The sequence below is a fragment of the Malus sylvestris genome, chromosome 10 (assembly GCF_916048215.2).
Source record: "Malus sylvestris chromosome 10, drMalSylv7.2, whole genome shotgun sequence".
NCBI lineage: Eukaryota > Viridiplantae > Streptophyta > Magnoliopsida > Rosales > Rosaceae > Malus > Malus sylvestris.
In genome coordinates, this window is record NC_062269.1 from 13,020,301 (window position 1) to 13,032,503 (window position 12,203).

The window sequence follows — 12,203 nt, forward strand, 5'->3', positions numbered from 1 at the left end:
ATTCATTGGTTGGGGCATCGGAGTTGCTATGGAGTCGAATTCAGGACACCCAAATTCTAGGGTTCCAACGGGTTTTGATGAAATTGGAGCCTTTCCAGGAAAAATTGGCCTTGGTTACAGGTATGAAAGTTTCTCTACTCATTGAAATCTTCATTTCTATAATTTTTTAGAATTTTTAGGAATAGTTGAATTTTCCGGCGAGTCGGGCGGCGGGGACGGCGGCGCACGGCCAGGGAGCTAACATTTGCGTTGTTATATGAATTTCGTTATTTTAAGCAGGTTGTTTTTTATCTAATTGTTATGGTTTAAGTGGTGTATGTGGGATTAAATGAATAGTTTGTATTTGGTTCGAAACTTTGAACTTTTGAACTACGAAAGGCTTGATCCCTGTTGAGGGTACGTAGGCAATCTAACAAGACGTTAGATGCAGCCATAAAATATGTGAAGTTAAATTAATTCAAGAATAAAGGTTACATAATGGAAATTGGTCCCTACAAAGAAATGGTACTAAATTGGAATTTAATTTGGATGTTTTGGAAAAAATGAATAATGCTTATAAATTGCTTGTGGGATGAAGGATTTGAATTGGAGTTGTTGGCTAAGGATAATAAACTAAATAAGATTTTTATTTTGAGCCTATCACTAATATTCTTATTTCTCGAAGTAAAATAAATATTTCGGGACCGGGGCATTACACCCCAACCACTATAGAGAGATTTTCCGTATTACTAACTGCAAGCTTTGGTTACCACTTCGAATGCTGCGTTGGTAACTTAGTGCCGATAGTGTAAAGCTGTCTAAATGGTGGATTACATAATCTTTAGCTCCTCAGTAACTGAAAACCAAGCTAAGTCTTCAAAGTAATGCAGGTACTGGATTGACGATACATGTACCCATAAATGTTCGATCACATCTCTTACATATGCAACTGAACATCCAGTTATCCAGTACATCAGACACTAAACCACTAAACTTCGTAATGAAATTTAAATAAAGGTGACGAACAGCTAGAACAAAAAGCAAGCAAAACTCTTCTTTCAAAGCTCAATGCATCAAGCGTCTGACAGTCACATTTTGCAGCAGACAAAATCTTTGTAAAGGACTTGCTACCCCCAGATTAACTAGACTTTGACGGGCTGAGCTCGAGGCCTCCAAAGTCCCAGCCTATACTTGTGAGTGTATTTCAAGATCAGCTTCCTCTGCAAAACAGAAACCAGCTATCAATTTTTTAAATCACGGTGGGAAGTAATGAAATCAACCACCAAATTCATCAGCATGCTTAAAGGATTCCTCGGATCCAAACCACCAATGAAAAACAATACTGATACTAAAATTCCAAGAACTAACTAAAAACAGAGACTTCAATGTCTAGCTGGTGAGTCTCTAACCGTAAAATAAGTGGTAGACTCAAGATTGCTTACATGTTTGCAAGGGACACCAAGTTTCTTCAGTCTGAGAGTACGAGTGACAAGCAGCTTTTGGAAATCGCCAATCTCAGAATCAAGCTTGGCCACATGAGATTCCACTCCATTGCCAATCCCATTCAAAAACTCTGGTATCCCAACTTTCACTGCATGAAAAACAACCACGAGAACCCAATTTTGATGTTTCCCCATTAAACTAAATCCACTTTACAATCTGAAACATGAAAATGGAGACCGCCCAATTTAGCCTACACAGCTACTTATAGGCTAATCTATGCACACAAAATATTCACTTTTGATTCCCTTCATTATTCTTAATCTTATAGCATCAGAGAAGAGCAAAAATGTAAAAAAAAAAAAAAAAAAACATAACAGTAATAATAATCGCAAAGAAAAAGTACAGAGATGAACCCCAGTTCGATTTCCAGTAGTAGATAAAAGTTCCTCAGTAAATAGATAGCTACATACAAGAAACACTGAAGAACAAAACCCAATATTTGACTAACCATTGTTTAGATCCCCCAACTTTCTCAAAACCCAAACGAGTGAGGCAACGCAATCATAAGCAACCTCATTAACCATTCCTTCTTCATTGACCAAGAAAATTTTTCATTTCTATCTATCAAAACCTAAATAAAGAGCATTACAAAAACCCTAAATTAATTTCCCATTTCTTTCTACTTCTTCACTGTTTTCAGATTCCATACTTTGTCCCATCCCACGTAGCTACCTAATCCCATCCAGTCCACCAAACAGGCCCTAAGGGCTTGTGCCTAAAGTTTTGACATTCTGTGCTTTTCCTACCCTCTCGCCCTTCCTAGCCAAGTAACTTTATCCGTTAGCTAATGGGGTTTGCAATTTCACCATTCTAAACACCAGTTACCAAAAATACGTTGTTGGACAATAAGTTGATAGCAATGTATCGAATTGTTAATTTAATTTTGTCATTGGAAGTTGCCCCCACTAAAAAAATGTTTCCGGCTTACCTAGATAAGGGTTTGATTTGGTGGAGAATCTGGCGAACCCGCCTGTGGAAAATGGTACCAACATTGATCTGGTGGGGAATAACATTTGCCTCCATGCCATCTTCTGTCAAATATTACTGTTCAAATCAATAGGTCAATTCGTGTTTGTATACAAATTTGTATGTAAATCAAGGCTATCAAACCTAAAACTTTGCAGACGGAGCAATTGGAAAGAGTGAATTGACTCGAACCCAATTTTCCCGAGAACAAGAGGCAAGAAAATTTAAGCGAATTACCTGATACCCGACGGAGGGGAGCCAAAGAAGTCGGTTGAGACTGAGAGCGAGCTGGAGACGACGACTTACGGACTTACAGTAACACGAGCGTGAAAGCAGGTTGGGGGTTAATGGGCCTCAAGGTAAAATGACTAATTTACGACCCCGATCTCAGTTTTCAGTTTTTATTTTTTAAATTTTAGTTTACAAAAATTCAAAATTTAGACGGTAACTATTTTTAATTTTCAGATGAGCATTTATCTGTAGATGACATTTTATCGTAGTAATAGAAAGCAATTATATTTATGTACTCTTCCAGTGTGAGAATATTAAAAAAACTTATAAAATATATGAATATCTTAATTATGTTCATAAATTTTAAAGATTACTCCAATTCCAAAATTTTAGAACAAAAATTGGAAACATTGATTATGATCTGATCCTTCCGAAAAATATCTAAACTCCTAACAACTAACTATTTGACCTACTAACTACTTTCTTGCTTTGTCCACGAGAACAGCTTGGAATGATACCATTAACCCATGAAGTGAAAGCATATTGTCACATCCTGGTCCGAGCCCCCATCACATCCCAAGCTCGACTCCACCATAGCACGATATTGTTCTCTTTGAGGCCCGACCACGCCCTCACGGTTCTGTTTCTGGGAACTCACACGAAAACTTCCTAGTGGGTCACCCATCATGGGATTGCTCTCGCGCGAACTCGCTTAATTTCGGAGTTCCAATGGAACCTGAAGCAGTGAGCTCCCAAAAGGCCTCGTGCTAGGAAGAGATGGGAATATACATATAAGGCTTACAGGATCCTTACCCCTGGCGATGTGGGATGTTACAATCCACCCCCCTTAAGGGCCCGATGTCCTCGTCGGCACACTTGCACCAAACGGCAAAGTGGCTCTGATACCAAATTATCACATCCCGACCCGAGCCCTCACCACATCTCGGGCTCGACTCCACCATAGCACGATATTGTCCACTTTGGGCCCTGACCATACTAGAATACCCTTGGACGTTGAGTTATATTGTGTGGTGGTGTGGTTTAAGCTTAGGTTTTGGACCAATCTAGTTTATTCCTAAGTTTTTGGAACTTAAAGTTAATTGTTTTTGTTGTTGTTTGGTAGCCCAAAGCTGGACCACACACACACGCACACCCGTTCACCCCCTCTCTCTCTCCTTCCCTCTTGAGTTTTCTTCCATTTCCGTACAACCGTACGGTCAAGCTTTCATCCAACTCTTTTATGCACGGATCGAGGTTGTGGATGTTGTTTTCGTGTTCCTTGCAAGCTTAAGAGTATAGCCATACCCTTAGTTTGGAGGTTGGACCTCGAAAACCCTAGAAACTCGCGAGCCCCTGCAAAGTGCCATGTAGCTCCGAAGTGATCGCGAAGGTTTTAACCAGTTTAGGGACTTGAAAAGGTATTTTTCTAACTTCTCTAGTACCTGGGAACCATTTTGGAGTAATTTTAACGTTAGAACGTTTGGGTTTATATAGTTGCAGGGTTTGGCCGGTTTCCTCATATTTTTCCAACAAGATTCCATTGGTTTTAGGACCTTAAAGTGGTAAAAATGTGTTCTTCTCATCCTAAGCTTCATTTTGGTATAAAATTCATGAATTTTGGATGAGAAATGAAGAAGAAATGAAGCTTTAAAGTTTTTCCAGTTTCCGGTGACACAAACGGCGGCCGGGGGCAGCTCCGGCGAGGATCACTGGAGAAGACGAAGAATATTCTATCATAGTTAACGGAATATTCCTGACGGCATAAAGTAACGTCGTAAGCTTCTATTAATATTTAACAGAATATTCCATGGAATATTCCTGACAGCATCAGGCTAGCTGACGGCACTGGCCTGCGTGTGGGGGCACATCTGGCCATGCCATTGCCAACGCATGAGGGCGCGTGGGGACCGAGAAAATTTTTATAAAAATATAGGGTTGTTCGTGGGGTTGAGTAAATCACGTTGGTATATTCAAACACCCTAATTGAGCAATGTATGATAAGTTATTACCTAGTTTTGGTTATGTGCTTTAAAATAACGTTTATATAGTTGTTTCGCATATAGGTGAGACCTATCCAGAGGATGAGCGTAATCAAGCGAGACTCAGGGGCTACGACCCTTCCACATATCAGTGAGTGGGCTTTTGGTTTTCAGTATATACTTATATACTTGGTATTTTTCCCAGAAAATGTGTTTAAATGAAATTATATTTTGAAATGCCATGCCTATTGATTTATGTTTAGACTATGAATTAGTATAGTATGCATAAATGTGATTTGATGTTGTGGACGCTCAGGTAAGTACCAGGTGAGTTGTAGATTGTTATTGTGAATTGATGATTATGTGAGATGTGTTGAGAACTCATAAACCTGCAACCCGGTGTTAGTGCTCCCGCCCATGGTTAGGGCATAGTCCTTCACGTGATGTTCACCTCCCGCACCATACACTCACCTTGGATCCAAGTTAGGTGCAGTCCTGTCGTACAGACCACTATAGGTGGTTCCGACTCGTAGGTGACCCACGATTATTCGCACCGTCTTCACGTGATCCTAGCACTAAAGCGTATTTATTCACACCCAATCCTGTTGTACATACCACTTTAGGTGGTTCTGACTCGTGTGCAAGCATACTTGTTGAGCTATAGATTCAGTCGTACAGGCCACTTTAGGTGGATACGGCTGATATGTTATTTCTCATGAGTTAATTCACCTGAGTTACTTATTCAGTTATTCTGATATATTTGACATGGCATATTTTTGAATATTACTATTTTGAGCATGGTTTTGAGATATGTATATATTATATTTTCTGGGAAATTATACAGGTTTTACGGCGAAGAGTTACTATCTTTAATGTTGAAATGGTTTTGGAAAGCTTTGTTTTTGCCCACTCACACTTTCTGTTTTGCACCCCTCCAGGTTTTAGGTAAGAGTGCTTGTTGGTGGCTTACGAGGATTTGATGGAGGTTCTGATAGATTATCACCAATGTAGGATCACCTTTGGATGTTGTATAATTAGTATTCATCCTGCTAGACTACACTTAGGCTACTTATGCTCTGGTTGTGCAATCACACTTAATATCGCACTTGCACCTTATCTTATCTAGTGCTCTTATTGGTTTGGTTTTGGTTTATTCGCATTCCTTATATTAATTTTGCTTCTGCACTGTGCACATGGCTACGTCACCCTTACGTGACGGTCAGCATGCCTCGATCTAGGTCGAGGTGTGTCACATATTGTGAACCTGAGATTTTAGAAGGGGCATTTCAAGAATTGAAGAAGGTGAGGTTATCAAATTTAAACTAAAACTCAAAATTGAAGGTTAATTTTTGAAAACTCAAGAAATCAGTTTTATAGTTTTTAGTACTATTGTGGTATTTTTCTTCACTTGTAAGTGAGAGTTCTTAGGTTCGATTCTTACCAAAGGCGAATTTGAACCACCACATTATTGCAAACCCATTATGAAGCTAAGTCCACCCCATTCCCTTTAGGATAGATAATATCGTTTGTTAAAAAAAACAAAAAAACAAAAAAACAAAAAAACAAAAATCGATCACTTAGTATTACGGTTTAGTGGTATTCCTATTCTCGCCGAAGGCGGGTTCAAACCACGTTATTGCTAGTCCATTGTGAGCCTAAGCCTACCCCTTCCGCTTTAATGTAAATAATATCGTTTGTTCCAAAAAAAAAAAAAATTCTTTTACCAAGAACGGTGTCGTTCTCTTTAAACATCTAAACTTTTCCCCTGTTCTTCCTCGCGAGGCCACCAGAACCAACTCTGCAACTGTACACTTTTGTTCTGAACTTTCTGATAGACCCCAACTTCTTCAATTGCCGAAATGCCCCTCCCGAAACATCATATTCACAAGCTACCTTCATTTCACTGGTCCCCCTCCGACGCCGCCCTCGCCGACAAGGCAATAACCTACCTCAAACGCCACCCTCAACACCTCACTTCTCTATCTTCCCATTTTACCCCAGAGGCAGCCTCCTGTGTCCTCCTCAAGTCCCAATTCGACCAAACCCTAACCCTAAATTTCCTCAACTGGGCTCGAAACCGCCAATTCCTCAACTTCCCATGCAAGTGCCTGGCGCTCCACATCCTCACCCGCTTCAAGCTCTACAAGTCCGCTCAATCCCTCGCGGAGGACGTTGCCCTCAACACCGTCGATGATGGGGGCAGTTTGGTCTTTCAGTGCCTCGCTGACTCCTTTCATAGCTGCAATTCGAGCTCGGCGGTCTTTGACTTGGTGGTGAAGTCTTACTCTCACTTGAATTTCATTGATAAAGCAATGAACATTCTTAGTTTAGCTAAAGTTCATGGATTTATGCCTGGTGTGCTGTCGTATAATGCAATTTTAGATGCAATTATTAGGTCAAAAGGGTCGGTTAAATTTGCAGAGGAGGTGTTGAGTGAGATGAGTAGGAATGGGGTCTCTCCGAATGTGTATACTTACAATATTTTGATTAGGGGTTGCAGCGGGGCGGGGAATTTGGAAATGGGGTTGTATTTTTTCGGTGAAATGGAAAGAAATGGCTGTTTGCCGAATGTGGTTACTTATAATACATTGATTGATGCCTATTGCAAGTTGAAGAGGATTGATGAGGCGTTTGAACTGTTCAGATCCATGGCGTTGAAGGGTTTGGAGCCAAATTTGATTTCTTATAATGTGGTAATCAATGGCTTGTGTCGAGAAGGCAGGATGAACGAGACAATTCAGGTCCTTGATGACATGAAAAGAAAAGGTTTTGTTCCTGATGAGGTGACTGGTAATACACTCATTAGTGGATATTGCAAGGCAGGCAATTTTCATCAAGCATTTGTTTTGCAAGAGGATATGCAGAGGAATGGCTTGTCTCCAAATGTTGTCACATATACAGCATTGATTAATGCCATGTGTAAGGCTAAGAATTTGAAACGAGCAATGGAGTTTTTTGATCAGATGCGTGTTAGAGGACTTCGTCCAAATGAGAGGACGTATACTACATTGATCGATGGCTTCTCTCAACAGGGGTTCTTAAATGAAGCTTATGGTGTTCTGAATGAAATGATTGGGAGTGGATTTTCACCTTCGATTGTAACTTACAATGCCCTTATCAATGGATACTGCTTATTAGGGAGGATGGAGGAGGCCATTGGAGTTATACAAGACATGATAGGCAAAGGTTTGTTCCCCGATGTAGTAAGTTATAGTACTATTATAACTGGGTATTGTTGGCATCAGGAATTGGAGAGCGCATTTCGAATGAAGCAGGAGATGGTGGAGAAGGGTGTATCACCTGATGCAGTTACCTATTCATCACTCATTCAAGGTGTCTGTCTGCAAAGAAGACTAGTTGAAGCTTGTGATCTGTTCCAAGAAATGTTAAGCATGGGTATGCGTCCTGATGAATTTACGTACACAACCTTGATCAATGCTTACTGTGTGGAAGGGGACTTAATCAAGGCCCTAGAGTTGAATAATGAAATGATACGAAAAGGTTTCTTACCTGATGTTGTTACATACAGTGTGCTTATTAACGGACTTAACAAACAAGCTCGGACAAGGGAAGCAAAGAGGCTTCTGCTCAAGTTGTTTTACGAGGAGTCTGTTCCCGATGATGTCACATATAATACACTAATAGAGAACTGCACTAATAGTGAATTTAAGAGCGTGGTGGCCCTTGTAAAGGGATTCTGTATGAAGGGTTTGATGAAAGAAGCAGACCAAGTTTTTGAGACGATGATTAAGAGGAAATACAAGCCTAATGAGGCAGTTTATGATGTTATTATACATGGTCATTGTAGGGGTGGAAGTGTTCAGAAGGCATATAATCTATACAAGGAGATGTTGCATTTCGGTTTCATTCCTCACACTGTGACTGTTATTGCGTTGATTAAAGAACTTTTCACCGAGGGAATGAACAAGGAATTGAATCAAGTCATAGGGAACATGCTTAGAAGCTCTCAGGTTAATGACGCTGAGCTTGCAAAACTACTCGTTGAAGTCAACCATAAAGAAGGAAATATGGATGCGGTATTTAATGTACTTAGCGAAATGGCCAAAGATGGCCTCCTTCCAAATAGTGGAGTAGCAGCTTGTGCAGGGGGGTAAATAATGGCAAACATTCTCTTACTGAAAAGAACAAAAATGATGGCAAGCATTCAAGCTGATTGCAATCTTTTTGACTGACCAAGTGAATGAGGAAGGTGCATGCTGAAGTGAACTTTCGAGCTTATATATTGGTCAGTGATTGAGAACGGAATTGAATTCTATCACCTTTGTTAGAGTATTGTCGGACACAACATTAAGGGAACCTGTGGTGGCTTCTGCCAGTGAGGCCTATTCACCCAGGCCTTCAGCCACCTTTTTACGAAGATTCTTCAGTTATCACTATTCACTACATTTTGCTTCTTTTCAGAGATATGCTCAATGTAAGTAACATTTGTGACACACAGTATTGATTTATGTGTAGTTTGCATTTGGTTTCGAATGCTGTTTCTGGTGGACAGCATATTCGAACAGAAGTTTTGAAGCTTTCTGGAAATGCCATTTTGTTTTTAATCTGTACTCATGGATCAATTATGGGAGGCTCTCACTAGATCCTCTCACAACGTCTGGTAGCAGTTTCTTCTTGGTTAGGTATCCATGTCTGTCTTTCACTCAATGCATTCTGTAATGTGTGCTTCTGTTCAGCTGCAAGTGCACGCACAGACTATATAACCAAAGAATCTACCACGCGTGGTGTTGTTCTTGGTCAATTTATGACATTATCATCTTTCTTCCTCATGTTTACGTGCACTCACGATTTATTATAGAACTTTACGGTCTCGGTTAACAGAGTTTCAGCGGTTAGCATCAATTTCTTACTACTGAATCTTTCTATTGTAGGTGGACTCAATTTCATACAAAAGCACAAGCAAACAAGAAAGCAGTAAGTTGTCTCGTCGCTTTAAAGAAACTGAGCATTATGTTTCGCTGCTTGAGAGGCAAAGGATGTGGATTTCAAGCTGCATTTGATTGATTTGATGGATGCTATGCTCTTCTCGATGCGCCAAGGCTTAAAACTTTAATGTTTTCATGGCAAAATTGCTCGTGCAACTATTTTGTTTGTTTGATGAAAAGAAATTGAAAGACGGATCAATTTTGTGATGAATTATGAGCTAATGCTGATTATCTTAAGTTCTCCCTGCTTGTATTCTTCTCTTAACATTTTGTCTTGGCAATGGCAGCTTTTGAATTTATGTTAGTGGAAACACAACAACTTCCTTAAGATAAGGCGGAACATCAGGTGTCAGGTGGTAAATTGGTCTTTGCCACTTGTGACCTTCAACTTTCAAGGTTAACTACGATTTAAGGCACATCAGTTCAATTGTACGCAAATTAGTCTACTTTTTGCTTCAATATAAGCGAATTTTCCGTGGGGCTTCACAACCGCTACTCTTGAAATGCACCAAAGAATTACTCTCATCAATATGATAATTTCGACAGTAACATTGCAAGGTTACGACGCACAAGATTCTTCCCAAAGACTAGCTACAAGGATTTCCGTCGAAATCGGACATTTTACTCTGATCCCCTTCACCTTCAACGACTACTGCTAAACACACACATAAAATGCAGTACACCTAGTGGATTTCCACTCTTTCCACCAATCTTTTAACTTCACTACCAAGTCAGTCGGCCCCCAACAACTATCTCAGTCATCACATACTTAGCTTAATTCAAGTACCGCAGCCTAAAACCTAAAACGAACAACGAAGATAACATTCAAACGAACATCCTTACATAGAAAAATTAAAGGTTTGCGAAGCCACCCCTTTACCCTGAAAGGATGCGTGTCTTATCTCGACGAAAGCCTCTGATGCAAATCATCTGCCAATGCTTGCCTCAAGCTTTCCCCATAGTAGTAAGAATCCTTCTCGCTTTCAAGCACCCTGGGCGGCAGCCCACTCTCATCCGGGTCCTTCCAGAGCTCCGGTTCAGGCTCCCTCGCAATTTGGCACAAGTTATGCAACACGCAACACGCAACAATGGTCTGAGGCACATGATTAATACCCACATTGAGGTCCTGCAGAATCTTCCACCTCCCTTTAAGCAGCCCAATTGCCTCAACCACAGCAGACCTCCCCTTCATAAGCATTCCGTCAAACAGGTTCTGAGCAGGAGTCCCCATCCCATTCGGCGAAAAGGGTGTCAGCATAAAGGACATCAAGGGGTAGCACCAGTCCCCAACAATGTAAGGCCTCACATGATGACCCCTCACATTGATTATCTTCTCCCAAACATCGCCGGAAGTCAGCTTATTGTACAAAAGACTATCTCTGAAATGGGTGGCGTCGTCTGTGCCGCCAGGGGCTTTCACACACACATCCCAGAAGATTTTCTTGTGATCCGCCACGACCTCGAGCAAAACCGAAGGGTACCCATATCGGCATTTGTAGTTTCCGGGCAAATTGTGCTTATGGAGCTTGATTGGGCTGCCGTCAATGGCGCCACACATGTTGGGGAGCGACGTAAGCTCCTCGAAAGCCTGGGTGGTTTCGATTAGCCTGCGGCGGGAGATGGGAATCTTGATAAACTCAGGGTACAGCTTGGTGGCGAGGAGGCGGGTGACCATGTTGGTAATCTTGGAGACGAGGTATGGATCGAGGGAGTAGCGGGAGGCGAGGGTTTGGGCGGAGAAGCCGTGGGAGAGGCGGGAAAGGACCATGGCGACGGCGTAGTCAGAGGGGAGCGAGAGATTGGAGAGGGCGATGTGGGGTTTGAGCTTCTCGACGACGGTGGTGAAGACAGGGTAGGAGAGGCCGTAGAGGGACCGCCATTGGGCATCGCGGAGAGGGGCTTCTAGGGACCAGATGTGTTCGGTGGAGAGGGCTCGGAAGGCGGAGACGGAAAAGGCGGATGCGGCGGCGGTGTCGGCGGAGGCGGGGGGTGGGTTTTGGGATGAGGAGGAGGGTTTGGTGCGGGAAGTGGCGATGAAGGAGAGGACGGAGGCGATGGTGAAGAAGAGGAGAGGGGCGGCGGAGGAGGAGGCGAGGAGGGAGGTGGGGGTGGGGGAGGAGGAGGTGGTGGGGGAGGAAGATGCGGCGGCGGCGGTTGTGGGGGTGGTGGAGAGGAGGGAGGTTGTTGGGTCGATTGAGTTGTGGAGATGGAGGAGGTTTGAGAGCATCAGGAGAAACGTTTCATCCATTTTTTTTCGACTGAAGTGTTTTCTGCTCCAGTTGAGTTTTTCACAACCCTCTGAACTGGAAGAAATATCTGCACAGTTCCTCGAGTTTGGAGTTGGAAGGCGAAATTAAAACTTTTTTTTTTTTTTTTTAGAACAACATTTTAATTTTGTTACCCAAAAAACATTTCAATTATAACTTTTTTACAAACGAAACGATAACCTTAATCAGTTAAATTCAACTAAATTTGCCATTTTAATTTCTAACTTTAGTTAAAAAAATAGAGTAAATTATAGCTATGGTCCTTTAACTATAACTCAATTTGAGCAATAGTCCATTAACTAAAAATTCATTATCATTGGTCTCTCAACTCA

General features: G+C 41.6%; 3 protein-coding genes across 4 annotated transcripts; 1 reads left to right on the top strand and 2 right to left on the bottom strand.

The window, feature by feature from the left end:
- Positions 1-854: 854 nt before the first annotated feature.
- On the bottom strand, positions 855-2,844 carry LOC126584658 (uncharacterized). 2 transcript variants are annotated; one of them, XM_050248993.1, is made up of 4 exons: positions 2,686-2,844; positions 2,411-2,526; positions 1,422-1,570; positions 855-1,199 (listed from the first exon to the last, which is right to left on the bottom strand). In XM_050248993.1, exons 2-4 carry the CDS (start codon positions 2,508-2,510, stop codon positions 1,122-1,124), a joined length of 327 nt encoding a protein of 108 aa, XP_050104950.1. In that variant the 5' UTR covers positions 2,511-2,526; positions 2,686-2,844; the 3' UTR covers positions 855-1,121. The 2 variants fall into 2 exon arrangements, with proteins under 2 accessions (XP_050104950.1, XP_050104951.1); XM_050248994.1 differs by having other exon boundaries at positions 2,411-2,513; positions 2,686-2,838.
- A 3,569-nt stretch (positions 2,845-6,413) lies between these two features.
- Positions 6,414-9,845, top strand: LOC126584648 (pentatricopeptide repeat-containing protein At5g39710). The gene is made up of 2 exons (XM_050248985.1): positions 6,414-9,093; positions 9,551-9,845. The coding sequence occupies exon 1, from the start codon at positions 6,518-6,520 to the stop codon at positions 8,771-8,773; it is 2,256 nt and encodes a 751-aa protein (XP_050104942.1). The 5' UTR covers positions 6,414-6,517; the 3' UTR covers positions 8,774-9,093; positions 9,551-9,845.
- A 263-nt stretch (positions 9,846-10,108) lies between these two features.
- LOC126584651 (protein ALP1-like) lies at positions 10,109-11,941 on the bottom strand. The gene has a single exon (XM_050248988.1). The coding sequence runs from the start codon at positions 11,850-11,852 to the stop codon at positions 10,503-10,505; it is 1,350 nt and encodes a 449-aa protein (XP_050104945.1). The 5' UTR covers positions 11,853-11,941; the 3' UTR covers positions 10,109-10,502.
- Between the last annotated feature and the right edge of the window lie 262 nt (positions 11,942-12,203).